General features: G+C 43.8%; 1 protein-coding gene across 2 annotated transcripts in view; it reads right to left on the bottom strand.

The window, feature by feature from the left end:
- Positions 1 to 27,920, bottom strand: part of pde4d (phosphodiesterase 4D) — a 446,323-nt gene that overhangs the window by 354,521 nt on the left and 63,882 nt on the right. The window contains exon 1 of one of the 2 annotated variants that reach the window (XM_002938180.5): positions 4,948 to 5,720. The exons of the other annotated variant lie outside the window; for it this stretch is intronic. Within the exon in view, the coding sequence (XP_002938226.1) occupies positions 4,948 to 5,255 (308 nt within the window). The 5' untranslated portion in view covers positions 5,256 to 5,720. Of the gene's footprint in view, positions 1 to 4,947; positions 5,721 to 27,920 lie in introns of those variants that run through there. 2 annotated transcript variants of the gene reach the window in all.

Here is a 27,920-nt window from a genome sequence, read left to right as displayed (position 1 = left end):
TACATATGCTCTATATAAAGGCAGACATGAATAGAAAGAAAGGGGGGTCATGTTTCCTAAGATTGGAAATAAATATCACTAGTGAAGTTGCCCATAGCAACCAATCAGCAATTAGATTTGAACTGTCACCTACAAGTTAGAAATCAAGAGCAAAGATCTGATTGGTTGCTACAGGCAACATCACCAGTGATATTTATCTCCAATCTTAGTAAACTCGCCCCTTTCAAAATTCCTTTACCATCAGTGCATTTAAATGTATTCGCGTTGGCGCCCAGGGGAAAGGGAATTGAAGGATGAAACCTAGAATGTCATTCTGCACTAGGCTAAGCATTATACTGCCCTTTTTTTTACTGACTTTTTAGTATATTGCTAATGGCATAAATGCAAGTTTATTCAGTACTGCAGTACATGTGCTGATGCTTATGATCTCCCCGACATAAATATATTACGATATCTTTTCTGCCTCCTCAAATGCTGCTGTGAATATAAATGTTGGTTCCTGATTCATGCGGAACATGCTCTCCTATGTTCGAATTACCCCCCCCCCTCCCCACTCTACAGCTCATATACTATAATCTCTAACAATCTTCCTCATCCTTCTGTTTATTTTTTATTTAACCCACGTTACACTTCCATTGTGCCTGCCTTAACACTAGCCTTTATCAACCCAACAGGCACGCCAGAAGCTCAATTATAAATTTGTAATGCTTATCACCTCTACCTCTTCAGCACTTGCGCTTGTGAATTTCCAGTAGTAAAAATTCACCCCTAATGTGACAAGAATCCACTATGTGACATATGGCACACAAGTCAATAAAGCTAACATCCTGTAAGCATAACAGAAGGGCTGATTTAATACATAAGTCCAATTATCCATAGCAACCAATCAGCAATTCATTTTGATTTGTCCACCACAAGTTATACATTTAAAGCAAAGCTTAAATAGGTTACCGTGGGTAATTACACAGCAAATTAAAAATACTGTTAGTAAGTCAGCACCAGTGTCCTTTTCCACTTGGGATAACATTACTGTGCTGTCACTCAAGCTATGAGCTCTCAAAGGAGACACTCACTCCCTGGTGCTGCCCTGGAACCGGGTCTCTGCCTGCCCCTGCTGCTACTGGCACATTGCAAAAGGCACCGATTGCTGAAGGAGCAGGTACTCTCTTTCCCTTAGCTCTGCTGCTGGATTTAGCAGCAAATATCAGGCGGTGGGCTAAGAGATTTTTTTAACAATTTTTCCAATTACAGGTATAGGACCTGTTATCCAGTGTGCTCTGGACCCGGGGCTTTCTGGATAAGGATATCTTCATGCCTTATGTCTACTAAAAAATCATTTAAACATCATTTAAACCCAACAGGATTGTTTTTATTGCCTTCAATAAGGATTAATTATATCTTAGTTGGGATCAAGTACAGGTACTGTTTTATTATTACAGAGAAAAGGGAATCATTTAACCATTAAATAAACCCAATAGGGCTGTTCTGCCCCCAATAAGGGGTAATTATATCTTAGTTGGGATCAAGTACAGGTACTGTTTTATTATTACAGAGAAAAGGGAATCATTTAACCATTAAATAAACCCAATAGGGCTGTTCTGCCCCCAATTAGGGGTAATTATATCTTAGTTGGGATCAAGTACAAGGTACTGTTTTATTATTACAGAAAAAAAGGAAATCCTTTTTAAAAATTAGAATTATTTTCTTATAATGGAGTCTATGGGAGATGGTCTTTCACTAATTTGGAACTTTCTGGATAACGGGTTTCTGGATAATGGATCCCATACCTGTACTACATTGATATCCCCCTCTAAAGCTGCTGCCCTAGGCATAGGCCCACAGGTACCTATATGCTAGATCTGGCCCTAATTCCCTGCTCTGTATGAAGGAGTGTGTAATACAAAAGTCATCGAAGAATTTTTGTACTCTGAATGCCCCCTCCCAGGGTGGCACAAAGGATTATGGGAGGTTTTCTAACAAATTGGCACCCCCTGGTGTTTTTGTGTTTCCTTAAGCTATTCCTGTTGGCTAAAGTATTATCACTGGGACTTGATTTGTCAAGACAGAAAGTTTTGAGTAAAAGTATACACCTAAATAAACCTTTGCTAAAAATGACCACAATAAATAGGACTTGTGTTAAGATTACATTTTGCCTATTGTTTAAATTTAAAAAAAATTATCCACATTATTGTGTTGCTTTTATAAAGCACTAATTTAAAAACTGGCTTTTTTCACTGACCTTACCCCCCTTCCTTCCCTTAATAATTCCTTCCTATCTACGTTCTTTAAGCAATTGCCTTTGATTAGTTCATTATCAAGGGCTCAGTGGACAGGTAATTAGGTTTATTAGGTCCTTTGAAGTCTTTTAAAATCAGAAAGTGGCAGGAAGTATTAAAGTGAATATTCTTGTTTTGTTCCAGAAATATCAGAACTTAGATATTTCTCAATTAACAAAATAGGCAAAAAAGTATATTCCGCACAAGCCCTAATTATTTAGCTCATTTTGAAAAGGGGTATTTACTGTCCCTTTGAACTATCCAGTGCACTACCTAATGTCTTTAATATACAATTAGATTAGCAGAATAAAAACATTCTCTCCCAACCAGTACTGATAACAACATGATACAGCAGTCGCACTTTCATAAATCAGCCCCGTTGTACTGAAATGTCAGGGGCTACAATGTGCGCAAGTCGGTGGGAACGAGGCACTTGGTCATCTTTCATTAGGTTGCATCATATTATGGGGTTGTCCTGACAACAGCAGTGTCCAGACCCACAAATTTCCAGGATGTCTCAGGTGGTGTTACCATAACAACAGAGAGATTCTTTGAGTCAGGAGTAGTAAGGGAATGTGCAGTGGTCTGGCTCTCTATATGCACCGCGCCGATGAAAAATGTGCAGAATCATCTATACAGCATGGTGTCTATGTTCCAGGGAGTGTCTTCTCTAGCAACGCTACTGCCTTATACAAAGGGGCATGTATAAATGTTTATGTGTTTGTGTATGTATATATATATATATATATATAATATATATATATATATATATATATATATATATATATATATATATATATATATATATATATATATATATATATATGGCGCACACCGAAATTTAAAAAACTATTAAAACATTAAGCTTTCATTATAGTTGCAGGTAAAACTCAGACCCTTTGTAAACTGTATAATGAAGCAGTAGAATTCTTATTGAATCAGATGAAAGTGAGTGTAGGACTGGCCAGGCCAGGGATAACATAATTGGCCAGCTTGTATATATTGCAATATATGGACAAACAATCCCTGTTTTCTTTGAAGGGGAGGGCATTTCTTAGTAACTTAATGCACAAAATGTTTTAATGTCCTATATATATTGATAATGGGTCAGTGCAGAGGGACTCTTGTTGTTGTGTAAATATATATATATATATATATATATATATATATATATATATATATATATAGATAGATAGATATGCAAACAAACATATATTTGGTACATACATGTATTAGATATTGTTAATATACAGGAAAGCTAGGAGTTCTTTTTTTTTTTTTATATGTTACAATTTCAATTTTACATTCCTTGATTTTACACCACCTTTCTTATGGTCCTAGCAACGCAATGTATAACGTGTTCACCTGTTTTTACATTTTCCCTAGTTTTATACCATTTTTTTCAGGTCCATTGAAAAATGTAAAATGGGGGTTCTACAGTATTTTATGTCAGGTTGGGACCCTAGCAAAGTGTATTGGGGCCACACACCTGTTTTCAATTATTCAGTGAAATTATGATTAAGTACAGACATTTAGAGCCAGTCTGCTTTCATGCCCTAATACCCACCTGTAATAATAGGAATTACTAACCAATTAGTCTGTTTAACATCTAGACATAGCAACAGAACCAGCATAGCAACCAAATCCCATACACATAGCTAAAACAAATGCAAACATAAATATATATACAATGAAGGATATAATAATATATATATTATACATGTATATATATATATATATATATATATATATATATATATATATATATATATATATATAAACAGAAAGAATGAGAATGAGAACAAATGAAAATTAAATGAAACAATGAAACAAGAAAACCTGCCAATATCAATCTGAAGTTCAGGAAGCAGATAATTATTTTAAATAATATTACGTGTATGCTTCTAAATCACTTTAATTAGACTGAAGGTATCGAAATGATATACTATTGTAAATATTTGCCAATTACTTTACACAAAGCACCAGGCACAACCCAAATCTTCTAAAAAAAAGTGACAGTGAACGCTCTATAGCAATAGAAATTTCTCACTCACTGCTCCGTTACATGGCAAAGATATCTATAAACCCATCCGTTGGTGCTTCTGTGATCATATCATGCAATGCAGCCCCTCACACAGAAGCATAGGGAGCAATAAATGCAAACAACTTTTAGATAGTGATTAAAAGGCGTCATATAGTGTTAAAACAATATATAAATGCATCGGGGTTGCAAGACAGGTAACATGGTTACGGTACTGTAACCCTGAATACAGACTCAGGGCAGACTGGGACCAGTTTCTTTGCCAACTCCCTGTAGCCCCGAGCAAGTCACTTGTGCATTAAATATAATGAAACCAAATTAATGTGAAAGAAAACAAATAACTCTATTTGCATTAGCCTGTATAATGCAATCCTGCAAGAATAACATTAATATTATCCATTATTTATATAGCGCCAACATATTCGGAGGTTATACATCATTCACATCACTCCCTGCCCCAGCAGAGCTTACAATCTAAGGTGTATATTTGTGTAATTATTACAAGTGGTAGCAGTAGTGTAGGATAATATTTCCTGGTGATAATATAATGCACCAGAGCTGTGCTGAGAAGGGTGCAAAGTGCCCGTAGTGCACAAAAGGTATGAATAAAAGACTCTATTTTTTCCTTACCATGTGTGTGCCACGGTGAAACGCCGCTGCTTGGGTATATTACTGTTTAACAGCATCCTACGCAGGAGTCGGGGGGAATTCCTTGGAGAAATGACAGGGGATAGCCTGGGAGATATAGGCTTCCTAGGCACCTTACACCTGTCATGCTGCAACAGGTTTTCCCTAAGCGTATTCACCAGGTCCTCGTTGAGCCATGCGTTGTTGTGGCAGTGCGGATTATCCACCTCGGGCACAGCCAGGGTATCAGAGCTGGCAGCCACTTGCTGAGCCATCTCTGCTGTGCAAGTTGCCACAGAAGTCTCTTCCATGGAGGGGCTGGAGGCAGACAAGCCCTGGGTGCACTGGCTGTAAGCGACTGCTGCAGAGTTGCCTTATTATAGAGACTAAAGTGCTTTCAGCATGGTGTGCCGCCTGCTCCTGCTTCTCTCTCTTTCTCTGTACAGATAATGATCTGTAAACAAAGCAGGCTAACTCCTCCACAGGAACCTATTAAACATTACCACTCCTCTCCCAGTACCCTGGGCAAATATCACTTACTAGCTCTTTGGCAGAGAAGCACAGAGGAAAGACACTGCATTAGTGGCTGCTCTGGTCAGAGCTACACAGCTCCCTGCTAAACTATTGGAACTAATCCGCTGCAGCTGCCGGACTGACTTGTGCTTATGTACATACAAAGTCACGGGCAGGAGGAGGGTTTTTAGCATCACGTCTGTTCATGTCGTTCGCTGGTTGTACAGTATAAACCTCAACAGGAATTTGTATGTCTCTCTGCCCTGTGCCGACTATTACTGTGCAAGGTGCAGCTAGGGAGCTCTTTTAAAGGGCCAGTAATGCCTTCAAATATAATGAAGTTGAATGTGAGGCAGAGAGGACTTTAAATGGGTAGTTCACCTTTAAGTTAACTTTTAGTATGCTATAGAATGTCCTACTCTTGGCAACTTTTCAATTGGTCTTCATTGTTTATTTTTTTTTATAGTTTTTTTAATTATTTGCCTTCGTCTTCTAACTCTTTGCAGCTTTCTGATAGGGGTCACTGACCCCAGCAGACAAAAAAAACTATTGCTCTGTGTCTACAGTGTTTATCATTTATTTTTCTATTCAGGTTCTCTCCTATTCATATTTCATTCATTTGAATCCTGGTAAGGAGATAGCTGCTGAAATTCCAAACAGTACACCTGCTGAACAGAAATTGAAATAATAATAAAAATTGAAGACTAATTGCAAATCTCTACTGCATCATACTAAAAATGAACTCAGTGGTCAACAACCCCTTTAACTGGGGCCCCGAAGGTGTGTAATATATTATTCTGTTTAGGAATGTAATGTAAAAAACTATTACTACTCGCAACAACACAGGTGCAAACTGATACCTTGCTGTTAGTAAATGGCACACAAGTTTCGCTTGGGACAATCTGGGCTTGAGTCTGGGTAATTTGCACCCTAGCAACCAGATTACTCCTTAAACACCAAACTGGAGAGCTGCTGAGCAAAAAATCTAAATAAGTGAAAAACCATGAATCATAGTACATAGTAAGTAAGTTGGGTTGAAAAAAGACATACGTCCATCACGTTCAACCATAATAATCACGTTCAACCATAATCATAAAAAACATTGGCGCAACCTCTCTGGGTATGGCATTTTTATACATGTATGCATTCGTACTTAGCATTTAACCTATAATAGTAAATGAGGACCATTATGGAACAAATATTAGATATTCTTAACAACCTGTTAAACTGCCATGAAGACTGTTGGGTGAATAGTAGTTGTAGAGTTGTAGTTTAACTACAGGATAAGCTGCAGGTTTGACATGCTATGATTAATGTCACCCTGCCCGATGGGACTCTAGACATTGGGCAATGTCAGGGGCCCCTTCTGCTCTAACTTCAACCATGGAATTTAAGTGCATTTTATACATTACAGTTTATTGTTCCATAAGGGCTGTGACACACGGGGAGATAAGTCGCCGCGCAACAAATCTCCTTTGTCGCGGGTGACTAATCTCCCCGAAATGCCATCCCACCAGCTAGAATGTAAATGGCCAGTGGGATGGCATACGCGGCGTGGCAAAGTTGCCTTGAGAGGAAACTGCGATTTCGGCATCGTGTATGCCATGCCAGATTTACATTCTAGCCGGTGGGATGGCATTTCGGGGAGATTAGTCGCCCTCGAAAAGGAAGATTTGTCGTGCGCCCACAATTGTTGCAGGCACAACTCCCTGCATGGCTGCAATTCCACTTTTATTCAGATTAAAACACTACATTGTGTGAAATTTAATTTTTGCTTAGTGGATCACAATGCAGTCTTTGTGATCTGTTCCACCATAAAATCCATGGGAAGTTTCTCTACACCAAGGCGCACATTCATGAAACCGCGAGTTGGAATCCCGAATGGGACAAATTCGGATTGGATGCGAAAATTTCTGAAGATCGCAAATATCACAAAAATGCTTATGAAAAAATCGTATTAGTCACGATAATATTGTATTGGCGATCCGAAAGTTACTAAATTTTCATACCGAATGATTGTAAACAACGGGAAAACCTTTCTGATTTTTTGCGCAAGCGTACGAAAAAGTTGTGCGGGGGTCGAAAAAGTCGGCAAAAATACACTCGGAGTGTTCGTGTCTTAATAAATCTGCCCCCAAGTGTTTATCCATTTATTGTACTCTCGCACTCTATGGCTTTTTTTTTATCTCATACTGACTCTCAGAACCTCTTAAATGTTACAGTTCTTTTTTTAATCGTAATCTTACCCATAATAATCAAGAAAAGGGAAAAAGCAACAAACTGAACTGATTGTTACTAAATCTGTTTGAGAGTGGGACTTTCTTGTTATTAAACTTGCTTTGTGTTGTTGGCAGCTGCACCACTGGGCCATTTCCAGTTTCAACAGGCAGATATGAACATTCCAACAGCAGAGGACAATACCTAATAAAGATACGTAATATTGGAAGCCATGTTATATTAAATATCTCTTCCTGGAATAATGTCACCATTTGCCCCCAGGCCTAGACTGGGATTCAAAATAGGCCCTGGCATTTCCAGTACACAGGGGCCCAAACAGCCCCCCATAAGCACAATAAATAGTGACTGTCTATGGCATCTTACAGCAGCCCCTCTGGCATTTGCAGAGCAGAGAAAAAATTACAAAATGTCCCTTTATATTTAACAACTAAACAATCAAATATTTTATTTTTAAAGTAACAGGCCCTTAGCAAATGGTCAAGCCATGGATTTTGTTGATGTTGATCACAAAATGTGATTGGATCAGCGTCAGGCAGTCACTGTATTTGGGAAAAGGAACTGGTAACATTAATTATCCCATAATTATTTTTTTATCTTTATTTATGGCCACCATACATATCATCAGTTCTGATTTATGGTTTGTGATTTATGAGTTATAAAATGGTATGTAAAGTAACAGATTATGGGAAAGAAAAGAAACTCTTCTTTCCGCGACCAAAGTTTAAAGTTGTTTAGAGCAACAAAGTTAGGATCAATATGGTCAACCTGCATGTTGGCAATGAGATTCAAATTAGGTCTTGGTCACCTAAAGTCTAATATTAGTCACCCGGCTGTGGCATTTGTCAGAGTTTCCAAATTGCCATTCCAGTCCTTCTTGACCAGCTTTTCCCTGTAAAAAAATGCCTTGAATCTATGAATCTATGTCTTGAAAGCTTTCTAAAATCAGTCAGAGCTCTAAGGGATTCACTCTTGTGCCCCTTAATTCTCTTCAGTGTTGGACAAGGGTACTAGGGGCCACCCGTAAAACCCAAGCCAAGGGCCCACCACCCCAGCTGCCTTCAAAGCACTGCCCCCTCTTAACCACAGCTTCTACCAATTACCCCCCAATACAAAATGGACCCCCTCTCCCCACACTGCAATTTACTGTCATAAGTGTACCAGGGTGGGCCATTCTGTGCCTGTAGGTGGAAGGTAGATGGATCAACTGGATATAACTAGAATCAATACGGAAATGAAGGAGATGACTGGGTAATTTTATTAATTAGCACAGAAAATGTGGAAGGTGATATGAGGACAGGTGAGGTGGTGAAGTGGCAGAGCCCACAGAAGGAACCGAATGACTATTGCGCCACTGGGCAGCATGGAGAGGAAGTGATTATAAGAAAATAACAGAAATAAATGACCACCAAATATCTTTTAGTCATTTGTGCTGTTCTTTTGTTTAAAATACATTATTCTGCTAAATAAAGTTGGTCATTTTTGTCTTGTGTAAAGTGGAAAGGCCAGATGGGTAATTTCTGATGAGAGTGAACAGAAGAGCTAGAAGACCTCTTACGTGCATTCAAGGAAAACTTGGCCCAGGCTCTTGCTGCATTCACAGTAGATTAAAATTCCGGCACAGAACCCAGCAGCAGTGGCACAAGGCAGCCCCGTCCTTACTGCCTGTCTAAATGGAAGGCAAGTTAAGGGATGGATTAACCTTATAGATTCTAATTACCTCTGTATAATGATCTGCAGCTCTTTACCATTAATATTAGAACTCAGTATATATAAAAAGAGATGTACTGTGACAATAGTCTTTCTTATCTTGAAGGAGAAAGATAAAAAGGGAAAGACGAGTGGAAGGCTGGGCACAGTAGGCAGTCTGCAAAGTGAGATCCGGCATAAGGGGTGCAGGAGGGGTTGGTACATCTGTTGGCAGCTGAGATTTACAGTAGAGTTTCTCATTATAGGAAAAGAAGACAGAAAGCTGGTAATAAGGTTCCCTGAAGAGTTATGCTTTGAAGGTTGGCTCACAAGTTGAACAAGCTGGATATATAAACTTACAGACATGGTGTTTTTTCTCTCCGCTTCTATTCTATTTTGCAGTTGACTTCCTTAACCTTTGTACTGCGAGCAACGTCCCCTCTAATTTCTTGTTGGCCGTGTGCAGAAACAATAAGGCTCATTTATCAAGTGAGTGCAAAGTGCACTAATAGCAATTAGAACTGCATCGTTTTACCAACAGTGCAGTGTTTTTCATAGAATTCAGGAATCACTGTGGGTGCAACGAGACAATAAAGGTGCAAATTAGCATATGAGAAGTGCATGAGTCATGTTGCAATGCCAATAAAGGCATTAGTATCTGATTCAAAAGGGAAACAGGGATTTACTGCCAAGTCCTGGCTCGTAGTAATTCCAGGGCTCCTTTTCATCCATGCATGTAATTCATCAGAGTTGGGCACCTTGGCACTAGTCACAACTTACTAGGAGCATATAAGGGTTAATGTGCCTTTGTAAGCAGAGTGCACTTGTGCTTAATTTTGCATCCATTTCAGTCCTTTGCACTTCTGCATGCTGGTAAATGAGTTCTTATCCCTGCTGACTGCGCAGTGCAGTTATTAAAATATGGGCAAGCTTTTCTTTGCCTTTTCTATTCTTTGGGCAAGTTGTGAAAGTAATTTATATACTATATATTTGGAATATTTGGGTTTATGCAGATAGGAGTGTTTCCAGGGCTACTGATGGGTATATACCGCAGCCACATCATTTCTAAATATGACAGGGATAAAAAGCTGCTTGGTTTCAAGTGTCACAAAAGGGCTAATTTACTAAGAAAGTGCAAAAAAGTTGTATGGATGAGTTGAGAAGTCAACAGTGGATCAGGGTATGCATGTAGGAGCCCTAAAATCAAAGTTTATGAGCCAAATTATGAACAAGCATAACTGCCCCTTAATACCATGTTTATGGGAACAGTAACCAATGAGTAAAGGATTGGGGGTGCATTTTTGTAATGATTTGCAGGCTAAATGGTGGGGATCAGAGTATTTGCATAGTGCTTGTGTGTGGCTAGATTGTGCTTTTATCTGGACGTACCAATACATTTTGGATCATTATGTGCCTGTGCTTGAGATTGCAGAGGTTTCTTTTAATCATGGAGAAAAAGTTATCACACTTCTATTTACCGCATTTGTCTCTCATCAACCCCATTATCCATGACTATGTTGCAGATCATAGATGATATTAAACCTGATCTAAACACTAGCAAATATAAAATATAAGGATAGTAAAACACTCTAATATTAATACAGAGTTTTTGATTTTTATTGTCTTCTCATCCGGCACACTTGGAACTGGAACGCCAGAGAAGGTGCAAGTCTCCACAAATGTTTCATTTAGTGCATGGAGCTTCCGTACAGTTTGTGTTTGCACTTACATACCCCAACACTTACTGTTTAAATAACACCTTTCAGAAGAGATTGGGATGGGTTAGAGGACAGAGAGTAAAACCTCTAATTACATATCCAAAACAAAAATGCTCTTTCATCTGCCAAGAAGAACAATGTAGATTAATATCCCTTTTTACAACTGAACTGACAGCAACAGTGCTCAGGGAAATAGTGCTTGTTGTCACTTGCCTTCATGGACCTGAATCCTTTGAATTGCTCAAATAACATGCTTTAAAGGTCAGAAAGTCCCACTAAATGGTCCAATTTTATACCCACAATTGCTTGGGCTAGCCATGTGTATTTACTCATCTTGGACCATTTGATGTGGGTCTTCTCCATGTGTATTTCTAAGGTTAAAATGTCAATTTTGTTGGTAAATGAAATGGAAAAAATTTAGGTTTGCCATAGCCAAAGTCTTTTTGTTACTAGATTCCACTTTTATATCTACTATGCTTATCACAGGTGGCTTCCTAAGACTTAAAAGTGCTCGTAGGTGCACCAGGGCCAGCAAAATGTAGCTCCTAGTATATTATATGGCCTGCTGTTGGATTTTCTTTGGGAGCACATAATATTCTCTATATAACACATGCACCAATGGGATTTGGGGAGAAGAATAAGGAAGTGCTGCACTGAATTTGAAAGTGGGGGAGAGGTCTGGTTGTGCTGCATTGAATCTGAGTGGGCATTCAACAAACACCATCCACAAGGCTTATACTTGATGATACACTGATGATAGTCGCAATGTGAATGATGCACAGGTACACAATGATTGGTGAGATGTGTAGATGTTCTACATCAGAATTTTATAAGTGTTTGAGCTGAGAAGTTCTTCTCTGGATCAAGCCAGCAGATTCACTAAAGGGGTGCAAAGTACAAAATGCAAAAAATGGGTGCAATTTGCCATTATTTTGTTTGCAATGCAACATTGTAAGAGATTTGCACCTTGTTATAAAATGTAGGAAAATGGACAAGGGATGGCAGCAGGGTTGCCACATATTCTGTAAAAAAATATATTTCCTTTATTTTTATTTCCTATTAATAACATTGGCTTTAGGCATAATTTTTACTGGCCAACCCTATGTTACAGAAAAGTGATGTCTTGTTTATGGAAGTTTTATGTATGGCATTTAATGGATGCAATCCTGCAGCCACTTTTGTGTCTGTCGACCATAAAGAGCTCTTATATAACCCTTCATTAGGACAGCATTCTATAAAGGCCAAATGGATAGCACGCTATATAACATGGGTTATTATGACCTCCTCTTAATGGTAATGGTCATGGAGCAGAGATGCTAATAGTGATGCCTAATGCCTTCTCTCTGCTGTCTTGTTTGTAAAGGAACAAGCGTTATTCACAAGTATCATCTACTGTATAAACACGTGTGACTAACTCTCGCTAGCTGTTTGTGTGTTTGTCTCACCTCTTGGTCGTGACATACTGTGCGCGCTTATACACGACTCCACACACATATTCAAGTAATTTGTTCACATCGTTTTACTCATATCTTGAATCATGCATATTTATACAACAATATAACAATATTAATTAGCCGTGGTATTAAAGGGAAAATCAGAGGCTGATTTACAACATCAAATGCACTCATGGCTTTCATGTAGAATTGATCACTACAACTGGTGTGCCATTGCCAAAAGGGGACATTTGCAAAATATTCACATTTTAGCATAGTGTATAAAAGTAACACATTATTTTCTTTTCCATCCTAAGATCCAACTTACCATCAGCTATTGATTAATATATGTGAACATATGTTGAATGGAATCCAAAGGCATGGCATACTGGCCCAGACTGGCAATCTGTGAATTCTGGCAAAATGGCAGAGGGGCTGCTGGAAGATGCCATAGACTATTTATTGGGCTGGTGGGGGGCTGTTTGGGTCTTGTGTAGTTAAAACAGGGCTTCTTTTAAATCCAAGTCTGGGCCTGATGGGATATATCTGCATTATTAAAGACTTACAGTATAGTTGTGCTAAGGCAAGGAGCACGGAGAGTTTCATGGAAAGTAAATGAAGGCACTTAGCTTCCCACCTGGGAAGTATCAACAAAGACACCCGACCCAAAGGCTTATGGGAAGCCCAGAAGTATAGGCAGCCCAGTACAATTCCTGAATAGCTTGCAATTTCACCATAAATGAACATTACATATATATTTTGTGGTGCTTGGTAACATTTATTTGTGCCACCATTTTGCTTGGCAAGCTTCTATCCATGGATAACACGACCGTTATATTTTTCCAAGCAAGAAATGTGTTTTTTCTTTCTCGAGATGGAATCCCACCTTCACGCCCAGAGAAATTTGTTTTCATGGATAGATTTCACTGTATTCCCCTGGGAGGCGTTTAACAGTGGGTTTGAGCTTATCGTAATTATAGCCGTGTCCTTATTATAGGGTTTCGGATTGTAGTGCCTATTTAAGCATTAGCACGCACTGTTTTGCAAGATATTGGAATACAATAGCGCTTCAAGACCTGCTTCGGGTAAACAGAACAATAACATTTAGAATTTGGGGGAATAATTGATTCTTTATGTTGCAGAAAGGTTGCAGTATTGGCAAAGAGCTGAAAAACGAAACGTGCCAAGGTAAATACAACACAACACATATGTGTGAGTTTTTTGTTATTTACCCTTGGATAAGTAGACTATCCTGGCATTATGGCTGAATGCGTTGTCACTAAATATGCGTTGCTTTAACTGCCAGAAAATTCGATTTAGATGTTATATAATATTACTTTGCCTGGAACAGCAGCTGAGGCTTAATTGTGTTTTACGCCTTTGCATTCATGAGCAAAACACACTGCTGATAATTTCATTAGCATCCGCACTCCCAATACTTAAAATGAACACATTTGTACTCTGGGTTGCTGCCAAAGATACCATAAATGCCATTATAGGAATTGTAACATTAATACCCGGGGTGCCCCTGTCCCGACCGCCCTTGAGCGTGCAGATCCAATGCTGCTCACATAGACAGATAGCTTTTATCCATGGGGTGTGTTTAAAGGACAAGGCAACATTTCTACAGAAGCTCTTGAGGGCAGCGGTTTAAGATAAAGCCCCACTTGAAGCTCCACCTCTTGAAGGTACAATCTTCGGCCAGGGCCCCCCTTGAAGCTCCAGCCATCACATGTATTGGCAAATAGTGGTGTATCATTCACTAAGTCACAGTTCCAAGAAAATCTATAGCTGTTTCATGTGTCTGACCCTCATTCCTATAAAAACAAGTATGGGATCACTTATCCGGAAACCCGTTATCCAGAAAGTTCTGAATTATGGAAAGTCCATCTCCCATAGACTTCATTATAAGCAAATAATTCAAATTTTTAAAAATGATTTCCTTTTTCTCTGTAATAATAAAACAGTATCTTGTGCTTGATCCCAACTAAGGTATAATTAATCCTTATTGGAAGCAAAACAACCCTATTGGGTTTATTCAATATTTAAATGATTTTTAGCAGACTTAAGTTATAGAGATCCAAATTACGGAAAGATCCCTTATCCGGAAAACCCTGGGTCCCAAGCATTCTGGATAACAGTTCCCATACCTGTAAACTGCTAAAGGAGCACACTATGTACAGTATCAGGGCCGGAACTAGGGGTAGGCAGAAGAGGCAGCTGCCTAGGGCGCAACAACTGGGGGGCGCCAAACCGGAGCCTCTCTTGCCTACCCCTAGCTCCTTTTTCATTGCCCCCACCGCTTGTCATTACGCGGTGGGGGCAATGAATTACCCCCCTCCCCCCCGGAAATACGCATGCACGCTAAAATGTGAGGGGGGGGAGGTGCAGGGGTGAGGTGGCCGACTGGGTTGCCTAGGTAATAGAGAGACAATTTGCAACTGGTCTTCGTTTTTTTTATTATTTGTAGTTTTTTAGTTATTTCACTTTCGGAGTTTCAGCAGCTATTTCGTTTCTAGGGTCCAAGTTACCTTAGCAACCAGGGAGAGGTTTGGATTAGAGACTGGTATATGAATAGGAGAGGGCCTGAATAGAAAATAAAGTTACAAAAAAGTAAATTGTAGCCTCACAAAGTAATAGTATCGTAATAGTACAAGAGCTTAGATTGTAAGCTCTTGTGAGCAGGGCCCTCTAATACTATTGTTACTCTGTATACCTTTGTTTGTTTAACTTTTAAGATCCCTGTTTGTTTAAATTTATTGTGAAGCGCTGCGTAATTTGCTGGCACTATATAAATAAATGATGATGCTGCTGGGGTCAGTGACCCCCATTTAAAAACTGAAAAGAGTTGGAAGAAGAAGGCAAATAATCCAGAAAATATTACAAATTGAAAAGTTGTTTAGAATTGGCCATTCTATAACATACTAAAAGTTAACTTAAAGGTGACAACACTGCCCTATATCACAAAGAAAGAGAGAAAATGGTCCTGAATCTAATATATTTCTTTCTCTGCTGCCTCCTCATGTAACAAATGAACGCCGTGCCCCGGATCATCCTGCACCCACTGATTATAGCGACTCGCTGGGAACATTCCCACACAAAGGATCTGTGGCACTCGCAATATATTGCCTGCCGGGAGCAGCCAACGGGCTGACACCCACATACAAAATTCAACGCTTTGTAAAACTCCTTTCCCAGGCTTTTCACACTGTTCTCTTTCTTCTGCAATATGACAGACAAGACAGGAAGATTCCGGAGCCGCGTTATTGAATCCACTCTAAAACAATATGTCAGGTAATTATTTCTTTTCTGAACTGTGAATTCTGTCGCATTTCCTGCGGTCGGATACAGTTTCCAGCTGTCAGGTTACTGGCATTAAGCAGCGGTACGGGTGCATGCCACTCTGACTTGCTCTATTATTCATGCACCTCGCTGTGATCCTTGGGTGGCTGACACTTTGTGCAGCTAATATGTCAGCAAATCTGTTTGGGTGGGTTTCTAAGTGTTAACCCCTTTGGCTGGATCTAATAGTAGCTGCTTATCCCTTTCTGTCTCTGGTCCCAGTGTAGCAGACAGTGTCGGACTGAGATGGCAGAGGCCCCCCCAGAAAACCCTGGAGAATGGGCCCACTCTCAAAAATGTAATTCCTCCTCTTCTCCCTCAAACTCTTTATTATCCTAATCTCTTTTCTCTACATACTATACACTATTCTTCCATCTATCAAGCTTCCTTGTTCCCATACAGAAATAAGTAATGACCATAGAACAGGCTAAATAATTAGAAGCAAGAGGGCCCACTGACACCTGGGCCCACCGTGAGTTTTCCTGGTATCCTGGTGGGCCAGTCCGACACTGGTAACAGATGTGTGTTCTCCTCCAGGTCAGTTAAGGTGGCCACACATGTGGCAATTTTCGATCTTTCGTGAGACCATCGGTCGCAAGAAAGATCGTTCCAATTGGCCACTAACGTTCAGGGCTGAAACGGCAGATAAGGAGGTAGACACAATAGGATTTCTACCTCCTTCTGCCGATTCAGCCCTGAAGGCAGATTTTGCTCAGGCGCCTTCTATGGCGCCCAATCAAAATCTTTAAACTGGCCGATCGGCGAGTCGACCGATATCAGCAGCCTCCTGCAATATCGGTCGCCTTGCCGACTTGCCATACGCGCACCGAATATCGTACGAAACGAGGTTTCGTACGATATTATCGGTGCATGTATGGCCAGCTTAAGGAAATGAAAACTCTCAAAACAAATTAATGTAAAATACCTCCTTTTCTGAGAACTTTTTCCATTTTTTCCATTTATTTTGTTTTCTAGTTTTCTAAATTAGCAGTATTTACATTGCAAGTTTAATGATTCTGAAACAACATCGCCACCTGCTGTTCATTTTGACCTCCTGGACAGGGTAGAAAATTAAGCCAATGATAAAAGGAAAAAAGTCCTGTAATGTTGCTTTGCTTAAAACTTGAACAGAGAAATGTCAGGTGACTCCTCCCTGCTCACTAATTTATTTTCTGAGCAGAGCAACATTACAAGACCTTGCTTTTGTTGCTAACTGCATTTTCTACCGACAGAATTCATTTGGCCAAAAATAGCCGCAGGTAGCGCTGTGGTTTTTTTAAATAAATTACTAAAACTGATAATATGAATTTTCCCAGACTGGTCTCCTCTTGTCCCTTGGCACACCGGTCTGAACCTGGCCTGGACCATGTCAACCACATTCTGCTGCCCAGACCTCTGGCTTAATCTCAGCTCTGCTTTGCTCCCTGCCTACCCTCTGGCTTTGCTCCCTGCCTACCCTCTGGCTTTGCTCCCTGCCTACCCTCTGGCTTTGCTCCCTGCCTACCCTCTGGCTTTGCTCCCTGCCTACCCTCTGGCTTTGCTCCCTGCCTACCCTCTGGCTTTGCTACCTGCCTACCCTCTGGCTTTGCTCCCTGCCTACCCTCTGGCTTTGCTCCCTGCCTACCCTCTGGCTTTGCTACCTGCCTACCTTCTGGCTTTGCTACCTGCCTACCCTCTGGCTTTGCTACCTGCCTACCCTCTGGCTTTGCTCCCTGCCTACCCTCTGGCTTTGCTCCCTGCCTACCCTCTGGCTTTGCTCCCTGCCTACCCTCTGGCTTTGCTCCCTGCCTACCCTCTGGCTTTGCTCCCTGCCTACCCTCTGGCTTTGCTCCCTGCCTACCCTCTGGCTTTGCTCCCTGCCTACCCTCTGGCTTTGCTCCCTGCCTACCCTCTGGCTTTGCTCCCTGCCTACCCTCTGGCTTTGCTCCCTGCCTACCCTCTGGCTTTGCTCCCTGCCTACCCTCTGGCTTTGCTCCCTGCCTACCCTCTGGCTTTGCTCCCTGCCTACCCTCTGGCTTTGCTCCCCCTGCCCTACCCTCTGGCGTTGCTCCCTGCCTACCCTCTGGCTTTGCTACCTGCCTACCCTCTGGCTTTGCTCCCTGCCTACCCTCTGGCTTTGCTACCTGCCTACCCTCTGGCTTTGCTACCTGCCTTCCCTCTGGCTTTGCTACCTGCCTACCCTCTGGCGTTGCTACCTGCCTACCCTCTGGCTTTGCTCCCTGCCTACCCTCTGGCTTTGCTACCTGCCTACCCTCTGGCTTTGCTACCTGCCTACCCTCTGGCGTTGCTACCTGCCTACCCTCTGGCTTTGCTACCTGCCTACCCTCTGGCTTTGCTACCTGCCTACCCTCTGGCGTTGCTACCTGCCTACCCTCTGGCTTTGCTACCTGCCTACCCTCTGGCTTTGCTACCTGCCTTCCCCTCTGGCTTTGCTAATTTGCATTTATCTCTAATCTAAGAATCTTAAGGAAGTTCATCTGTATCATTTCTGTCATGTAAAGACTGGGGCAAAAGAGCTGTAGGTGATGCCTGATCTAAGGGCATCATCTTTTCTAGGGTTATTTTCCCTAAGGAACAGGAACATTGCAAATTAAAGGTAGCAGGGCGTAGGGAGGCAGGGGCATGACAGCGTCGTAGGGGGTGTGTAGGCCACTCCCAGCTAGTCTGCGATTGGTGGGTTTAAATGGCGGCAAGATAGGGGTACAAATAGGTAGCTTTGTGTTTCCCGCTTCCAGTCCATTTTAGACAGTGCAGGAAAACGCCCACCCTCCCGCCCCAAGCATGTGAGTTGGTATTATAGTTTGGCTGGCGGAGTGGTTGAGTCCGGGAACCAATGGTTGCATGGTTATTGGTGGTTGGCACGCCTGGCACCTCAGGGGTAAGGAGGTGTGTCAGGAAGTGAGTTTGTTGAGGAGTAGGTGGTCCCGGGCTAGGACGGCAGCTGGCAGCGCTAGTGGCGTTGCGCAGTTATTAGATTGTTACAGTTGTTTGTTATACAAACGTTCAAGTTATCATATGTTCATGATATGTTATCTTATTTTCATGTTATGTTATGTTTGTTTATGTTTATCATATGTTTGTGTTATGCTATTTGCTTACGGTACGTGTTAATTTAAACTTCAGTTGTTAATAAATGTTCTGCGGCCCTTTCCTTCCAAAATTTGGTGTCTGTGTGATTCTTATGGGATTGGAGGGGTGGTGGTAGGTTGATAAGAGGTGGAACAAATCCCAGCGATGCGCCTGTCATGCACGCTAAAAGGATTGCGTTCAAACCGTTTGATGTGTCATTCTACGTCTGTCTTTTCTAATAGGTCTCCAGCATGTGTATCTGCATGCAAATGGAGACATGTTTCAGTTCTAAATCAATCTGTGTAGGTTCTGCTGCATTTACTTGGACGTAGCTATAGGATAGCTCTCATAGAGCCTGGGGGATAAGAATGAGCTACCCAGAGGCAGATATTGTAGGATGCGATGGTGCCCACCGTGCTTCAGAACTCTTAGATAGGGTGATCCTAGCCATCTAGGAAGGGTAATCCTAGCCATTCATAAACTACTTGTTCTTTACTTCTTGTTGCTTCACTGACAGCCTCATATCAACTGCCCACAGCATCCTTGCCCAGAACCAGCCAGGCAGTCATTTGAGTATCATCTCTTTGGAGGCAAATAGCAAGAAAGACAGATCAGCAAGACTTTACATGGATCTATAATGTGTCATGCTCAATGGGGATTCATTTAGCCTCATTTGAGTCTCCGTTGCTATTTTAATGCCATAGAAAAGTCTCCAAACTTGAGATTTGGCTGAATATACATATGTTCATCAGAATGATGCCGACTAACAACAGATAAGAGAGAGGTCTGGTCCCTAGTAATGGCCTGCTGGACTGAAATGAATGCTTTTTGAAGATATCTGCAGCTAAATGCCTAAATGATGATTCCAGTAACTGTTATAAACCATACAATTAAAACCTCATTAGCGTAGACTCCTTGGTGACCTTTGTTGTTGCCATGGTGATGGTACTGGGAGATGCTAATCTTGAAACATAGCTGCTCCAGAATACTATATAAATCCAGTTGTAGTGGTGGGAAAGTCTTGCTACAACATTTCACAGCATATATATTTATTTACTGTCTATTTTATTTGGCAGGTTTACAATTATTGCTAATACTTGGAGGACTCAGGTAAGCATTTCCTGCAGAAATATAGCAATTTTCCCATACAGTGCACCAAGGTAGTCTGCAATTACCATTTAGCTTCAGGCTTAAAAAATCATGGGAAACTTAATGAAACAAATACACTGGAAGAAAGGCACATAAAGTAAATTGTGCCCTTTGTTTATCTGAATAAAAATGATTAAGACGCATCCAGTCTTTCAGAAGAGTATCTGAAAATTCTTAACTTGCAGTGTATTCATTTGGGCACAATCACCAGAATGGATGTTATTCAGAGTTCTGTATAATTAGACAAGCACTTAGTGGGGAAATGCAATCAACTGGAAGAAGTCAAGCTGCTGCAAGAGCAAATTAGAGGCCCGGCAAAGTATATGACATAAAAAGGCACTAATAGGCGGAAATTCAAAAAAGAGCCACATAGGAACCTTTGGACAAACCCTTGTGAGCGCTAATGTGAAAGAGAATTGTGGTATATTGACTGTACCCACAGTTGTTTCACATTGCCTCCAGGGGACTGTGGCTGTGGGATAGTAGGTATAGTAGGGAGAGATGGTGCCTATAGTAGCAGTAGGTTAATAGCCTCTGGGAAGGGACTGGGGCTGTGGGATAGCAGGTATAGTAGGGAGAGATGGTGCCTATAGTAGCAGTAGGTTAATAGCCTCTGGGAAGGGACTGGGGCTGTGGGATAGCAGGTATAGTAGGGAGAGATGGTGCCTATAGTAGCAGTGGGGGGATAATAGCCTCTGGGAAGGGACTGGGGCTGTGGGATAGCAAGTATAGTAGGGAGAGATGGTGCCTATAGTAGCAGTGGGGGGATAATAGCCTCTGGGAAGGGACTGTGGCTGTGGGATAGCAGGTATAGTAGGGAGAGATGGTGCCTATAGTAGCAGTGGGGGGATAATAGCCTCTGAGAAGGGACTGGGGCTGTGGGATATCAGGTATAGTAGGGAGAGATGGTGCCTATAGTAGCAGTAGGTTAATAGCCTCTGGGAAGGGACTGGGGCTGTGGGATAGCAGGTATAGTAGGGAGAGATGGTGCCTATAGTAGCAGTGGGGGGATAATAGCCTCTGGGAAGGGACTGGGGCTGTGGGATAGCAAGTATAGTAGGGAGAGATGGTGCCTATAGTAGCAGTGGGGGGATAATAGCCTCTGGGAAGGGACTGGGGCTGTGGGATAGCAGGTATAGTAGGGAGAGATGGTGCCTATAGTAGCAGTGGGGGGATAATAGCCTCTGGGAAGGGACTGGGGCTGAGGGATAGCATGTATAGTAGGGAGAGATGGTGCCTATAGTAGCAGTGGGATAATAGCCTCTGGGAAAGGACTGTGGCTGTGGGATAGCAGGTATAGTAGGGAGAGATGGTGCCTATAGTAGCAGTGGGGGGATAATAGCCTCTGGGAGGGGACTGTGGCTGTGGGATAGAAGGTATAGTAGGGAGAGATGGTGCCTATAGTAGCAGTGGGGGGATAATAGCCTCTGGGAGGGGACTGTGGCTGTGGGATAGAAGGTATAGTAGAGAGAGATGGTGCCTATAGTAGCAGTGGGGGGATAATAGCCTCTGGGAAGGGACTGTGGCTGTGGGATAGAAGGTATAGTAGGGAGAGATGGTGCCTATAGTAGCAGTGGGGGGATAATAGCCTCTGGGAGGGGACTGTGGCTGTGGGATAGAAGGTATAGTAGAGAGAGATGGTGCCTATAGTAGCAGTGGGGGGATAATAGCCTCTGGGAAGGGACTGTGGCTGTGGGATAGAAGGTATAGTAGGGAGAGATGGTGCCTATAGTAGCAGTGGGATAATAGCCTCTGGGAAGGGACTGTGACTGTGGGATAGCAGGTATAGTAGGGAGAGATGGTGCCTATAGTAGCAGTGGGGGGATAATAGCCTCTGGGAAGGGACTGGGGCTGTGGGATAGCAGGTATAGTAGGGAGAGATGGTGCCTATAGTAGCAGTGGGGGGATAATAGCCTCTGGGAAGGGACTGGGGCTGTGGGATAGCAGGTATAGTAGGGAGAGATGGTGCCTATAGTAGCAGTGGGGGGATAATAGCCTCTGGGAAGGGACTGGGGCTGTGGGATAGCAGGTATAGTAGGGAGAGATGATGCCTATAGTAGCAGTGGGGATAATAGCCTCTGGGAAGGGACTGGGGCTGTGGGATAGCAGGTATAGTAGGGAGAGATGGTGCCTATAGTAGCAGTGGGGGGATAATAGCCTCTGGGAAGGGACTGGGGCTGTGGGATAGCAGGTATAGTAGGGAGAGATGGTGCCTATAGTAGCAGTGGGGGGATAATAGCCTCTGGGAAGGGACTGTGGCTGTGGGATAGCAGGTATAGTAGGGAGAGATGGTGCCTATAGTAGCAGTGGGGGGATAATAGCCTCTGGGAGGGGACTGGGGCTGTGGGATAGCAGGTATAGTAGGGAGAGATGATGCCTATAGTAGCAGTGGGGATAATAGCCTCTGGGAAGGGACTGGGGCTGTGGGATAGCAGGTATAGTAGGGAGAGATGGTGCCTATAGTAACAGTGGGGGGATAATAGCCTCTGGGAAGGGACTGGGGCTGTGGGATAGCAGGTATAGTAGGGAGAGATGGTGCCTATAGTAGCAGTGGGGGGATAATAGCCTCTGGGAAGGGACTGTGGCTGTGGGATAGCAAGTATAGTAGGGAGAGAATTTTATTAAAATATATTTAACAAATACAATAAAACAATAATTACATTTCAATCAAGCAAAAAACAAAAACAAAAAAAAGCCATATAAATCAATATTACATCAAAAACAAAACGTACCTTCCTGCAAAGCATCTTATTTCTTACAGATCATTATAAAACACATATCAAGAGGCATCTTTATGTTTCTTTTTTTGAGAATGGTCCAAACATTTCCCAGCAGACCGTTTAACCTGTACCCGCACACCTGCCCCCTGACTCTCCATCACATCTTGCTCCCCCAACTCCCCTTCCTCCAGTGACTCCTTTTCTGCCCCCTGAGACTGAAAAGCCCCTTCTCTTTTGCTCTTCTTCCTGCTGGAGATGATATCAGATGAGAGACTTTTCCTTTTCTCCCTCTCCTCCTCCTCCTCCTCCATTCTCTCCATCTCTACCTGTTCCTCTGCTAAATCCCCCCACGACTTCCCTCCTGGCAAAACAAACCTATTTTCAGTTGGGAGGGTAATTACACCCGGGCACTGAGCCTCCTTAGCTTTATTTGATTTGCTGCCCACCACTATCCAACCATCCCCTCCACCTCCCTCCTCTTGGGCTGCCTGTACCGCTGCTTGTGCCTTTGCCTGTTTGTTCTCCCCCTCTTTCCCTCTCACCTCTGTTGGGCGCCACCTGTCTGTCTCTCTTGCCCCACCTGCTCTCTCCTCCCCCCTTCCCTCAGTCTGGGGCAAGTTCTCCCCTGGCATTGGGGTACTCATTACGTTTTCCAGATTGGGACAAGCCTTCCTAATGTTGCGCCAGGCGTCGGGGCAGGCCCTATAAGCATGGCCGGATTGCATACACAGGTTACACTTTATGGCCTTTACACACTCCTTGCTTGGGTGCCCAGTCTCCCCACACAAAGCACATTTCTGTATGTTGCACTTTACAGCATAATGCCTGTTGGACCCACATTTATAGCATAGCCTGGGCTGGCCCACATAGAAACAGACACCCCTTGCTTTCCCAATGAAAAAGGAATTTGGGAGATGTTTCTGAACATTCTGATCCACATGCAATTTCACTTGGACTTTATACCCCCCTACCCAGAATCCCTCCTCATCAAACACCGGCTCCAGGGGGGATAGGACAGTGCACTGGCGCCGGAGCCATATGAGGATGTCCTGCTCATGCACTGTCTCTCTCTTCATGATAATGGTGACCAGTTTGGTTTCGGGTTTGGACACCGGTATTACCCTAAACCCCTCCCACTCCTTGGCCTCTTTACTCAGATGGTACCGCCTCCAGAACTCCTCTAACCCTTGGGATAGCTTATAGCTTAAATCAAACTCTGTGTCTGTGACACTCAGCAAGGCATAAACGTCCTGTGGGGTAAAACCCAGCAATTGTTTAATGATATTTCTGCCCACAAACCTGCGCCCCGGGAAATCCTCCCTCTCTTTCTCCCACTTAATTTTCACAACATTCCTCCTCTTATCAAACTCATCATCAAACTCATCATCCTGCTCACGTGCAAAGAATCTCCTTCCCTCCCAAACACTGCCCCCCGCAGCCCCAGCAACACTCTCAGTCCCCCCTTGCACATTGCTTTCCCCAGCAGAATAAACAACATTTTTTCCTTCCCCTCCCCCCTCAGTCACACACGTTGCATTACCTGCAATCACCTGCACCTCAGCTGCTTGCCCCACACTGCCCCCAGCACTCACCCCACTCACGGCAGCTGCACACACACTATCAGTATGGGAAAGACCGTTACTATGCACAATGTTAGTAGCAACGCTACATTCAGTAAAAGTTTTTGAAACTTCAGTCTCTTTGAGCAGTTCAGCAACTTTTAGCAGTCTCTCAGCAGTCACATTGCCCTCCTTCATCTGCTCAAATCTCTGTTTGTTGTCATACAGCTCCTTCCATGGCTCTATAACAGCCAGAATGTCTTTAATGTTAATTTCAGTCTCTTCCAGCTCCTTATTGAGGAAAGCCAACTCCCTGATGTACTGAGTTCTCCTCTCTCCTCTCAGCAACTTCTGATTTTTTATCAGTCTGTCAATGTCTCTGTTTAAATTGTTTTGCTTCTCCTCCAAACACCGCAGCTCCTTCAAAGCATTAATAATTGTATCATACTGTATAACAGTCTCAGTACCTTTGTGCACTTCCCCAGCCTTCCCCAGGGGCCCGGCAGCCATTACCTGTTCACTCTCCAGGGCCACACGGCTTCCATGCACCTCACAGGCAGCAGCCATTTCCTGGTCACTCCGAGCGCTTTCTGCAACTTTTAGGGCCACACGGCTGCATGTTCCTCACATGCAGCAGCCATTTCCTGGTTGGCCAGAGCACTTTCTGCAACCTCCAGGGCCACATGGCTTCCAAGCTCCTCACTGCCAGCAGCCATTTTGCAGCCATTTGACTCTCCTCTCACCTCCTGGTCTGCCTCTGTTGTAGCTCCGCAGCTCCCTGCAGTTACTCCAACACCGGCGTCCAGGTCCTCAGAGTCACTCTCCATGCCGCTTTGGGAACAGCTTTTGCTTTTCTTTTCCTTCCCTTTAAGAGAGCAGGAAACATTGCCCTCTGCAGTGCGCTCCACTGTCACCACAATGTTGGACCCAGTGGCCTGCTTGCTGCTTCTCAAACGGGTTTTCACTACCCGGCTAAACGGTTTAATCGCTTTCTTCCCCATTGAGCAGGGAAAAACAGCAAAAAACAAAGAAAAAATACCCACAAAAACTAACCCCCAGACCCAGCCGGGCCTGGGAGAAAGTCACAACTCCACAGAGCACTCAGAGCACCTCCACTCACTAGCAACAGCAATGAGCAAATGGCCTCTGGGAAGGGGGTGTGGCTGTGGGATAGCAGGTATAGTAGGGAGAGATGGTGCCTATAGTAGCAGTGGGATAATAGCCTCTGGGAAGGGACTGTGGCTGTGGAATAGCAGGTATAGTAGGGAGAGATGGTGCCTATAGTAGCAGTGGGGGGATAATAGCCTCTGGGAAGGGACTGGGGCTGTGGGATAGCAGGTATAGTAGGGAGAGATGGTGCCTATAGTAGCAGTGGGGGGATAATAGCCTCTGGGAAGGGACTGTGGCTGTGGGATAGCAGGTATAGTAGGGAGAGATGGTGCCTATAGTAGCAGTGGGATAATAGCCTCTGGGAAGGGACTGGGGCTGTGGGATAGCAGGTATAGTAGGGAGAGATGGTGCCTATAGTAGCAGTGGGGGGATAATAGCTTCTGGGAAGGGACTGTGGCTGTGGGATAGCAGGTATTGTAGGGAGAGATGATGCCTATAGTAGCAGTGGGATAATAGCCTCTGGGAAAGGACTGGGGCTGTGGGATAGCAGGTATAGTAGCGAGAGATGGTGCCTATAGTAGCAGTGGGGGGATAATAGCCTCTGGGAAGGGACTGTGGCTGTGGAATAGCAGGTATAGTAGGGAGAGATGGTGCCTATAGTAGCAGTGGGGGGATAATAGCCTCTGGGAAGGGACTGTGGCTGTTGGATAGCAGGTATAGTAGGAAGAGATGGTGCCTATAGTAGCAGTGGGATAACAGCCTCTGGGAAGGGACTGGGGCTGTGGGATAGCAGGTATAGTAGGGAGAGATGGTGCCTATAGTAGCAGTGGGGGATAATAGCCTCTGGGAAGGGACTGGGGCTGTGGGATAGCAGGTATAGTAGGGAGAGATGGTGCCTATAGTAGCAGTGGGATAATAGCCTCTGGGAAGGGACTGGGGCTGTGGGATAGCAGGTATAGTAGGGAGAGATGGTGCCTATAGTAGCAGTGGGGGGATAATAGCATCTGGGAAGGGACTGTGGCTGTGGGATAGCAGGTATAGTAGGGAGAGATGGTGCCTATAGTAGCAGTGGGGGGGATAATAGCCTCTGGGAAGGGACTGTGGCTGTGGGATAGCAGGTATAGTAGGGAGAGATGGTGCCTATAGTAGCAGTGGGGGATAATAGCCTCTGGGAAGGGACTGGGGCTGTGGGATAGCAGGTATAGTAGGGAGAGATGGTGCCTATAGTAGCAGTGGGGGGATAATAGCCTCTGGGAAGGGACTTGGGCTGTGGGATAGCAGGTATAGTAGGGAGAGATGGTGCCTATAGTAGCAGTGGGGGGGATAATAGCCTCTGGGAAGGGACTGGGGCTGTGGGATAGCAGGTATAGTAGGGAGAGATGGTGCCTATAGTAGCAGTGGCGGGATAATAGCCTCTGGGAAGGGACTGGGGCTGTGGGATAGCAGGTATAGTAGGGAGAGATGGTGCCTATAGTAGCAGTGGGGGGGGATAATAGCCTCTGGGAAGGGACTGGGGCTGTGGGATAGCAGGTATAGTAGGGAGAGATGGTGCCTATAGTAGCAGTGGGGGGATAATAGCCTCTGGGAAGGGACTGGGGCTGTAGGATAGCAGGTATAGTAGGGAGAGATGGTGCCTATAGTAGCAGTGGGGGGGATAATAGCCTCTGGGAAGGGACTGGGGCTGTGGGATAGCAGGTATAGTAGGGAGAGATGGTGCCTATAGTAGCAGTGGGAAGGGATAATAGCCTCTGGGAAGGGACTGTGGCTGTGGGATAGCAAGTATAGTAGGGAGAGATGGTGCCTATAGTAGCAGTGGGGGGATAATAGCCTCTGGGAAGGGACTGGGGCTGTGGGATAGCAGGTATAGTAGGGAGAGATGGTGCCTATAGTAGCAGTGGGGGGATCATAGCCTCTGGGAAGGGACTGGGGCTGTGGGATAGCAGGTATAGTAGGGAGAGATGGTGCCTATAGTAGCAGTGGGGGGATAATAGCCTCTGGGAAGGGACTGGGGCTGTGGGATAGCAGGTATAGTAGGGAGAGATGGTGCCTATAGTAGCAGTGGGGGGGATAATAGCCTCTGGGAAGGGACTGGGGCTGTGGGATAGCAGGTATAGTAGGGAGAGATGGTGCCTATAGTAGCAGTGGGGGGATAATAGCCTCTGGGAAGGGACTGGGGCTGTAGGATAGCAGGTATAGTAGGGAGAGATGGTGCCTATAGTAGCAGTGGGGGGGATAATAGCCTCTGGGAAGGGACTGGGGCTGTGGGATAGCAGGTATAGTAGGGAGAGATGGTGCCTATAGTAGCAGTGGGAAGGGATAATAGCCTCTGGGAAGGGACTGGGGCTGTGGGATAGCAGGTATAGTAGGGAGAGATGGTGCCTATAGTAGCAGTGGGGGGATAATAGCCTCTGGGAAGGGACTGGGGCTGTGGGATAGCAG

This window comes from Xenopus tropicalis, chromosome 1, assembly GCF_000004195.4.
Source record: "Xenopus tropicalis strain Nigerian chromosome 1, UCB_Xtro_10.0, whole genome shotgun sequence".
Taxonomy (NCBI): Eukaryota; Metazoa; Chordata; class Amphibia; order Anura; family Pipidae; genus Xenopus; species Xenopus tropicalis.
This window is presented reverse-complemented; position numbering and strand designations above follow the sequence as displayed.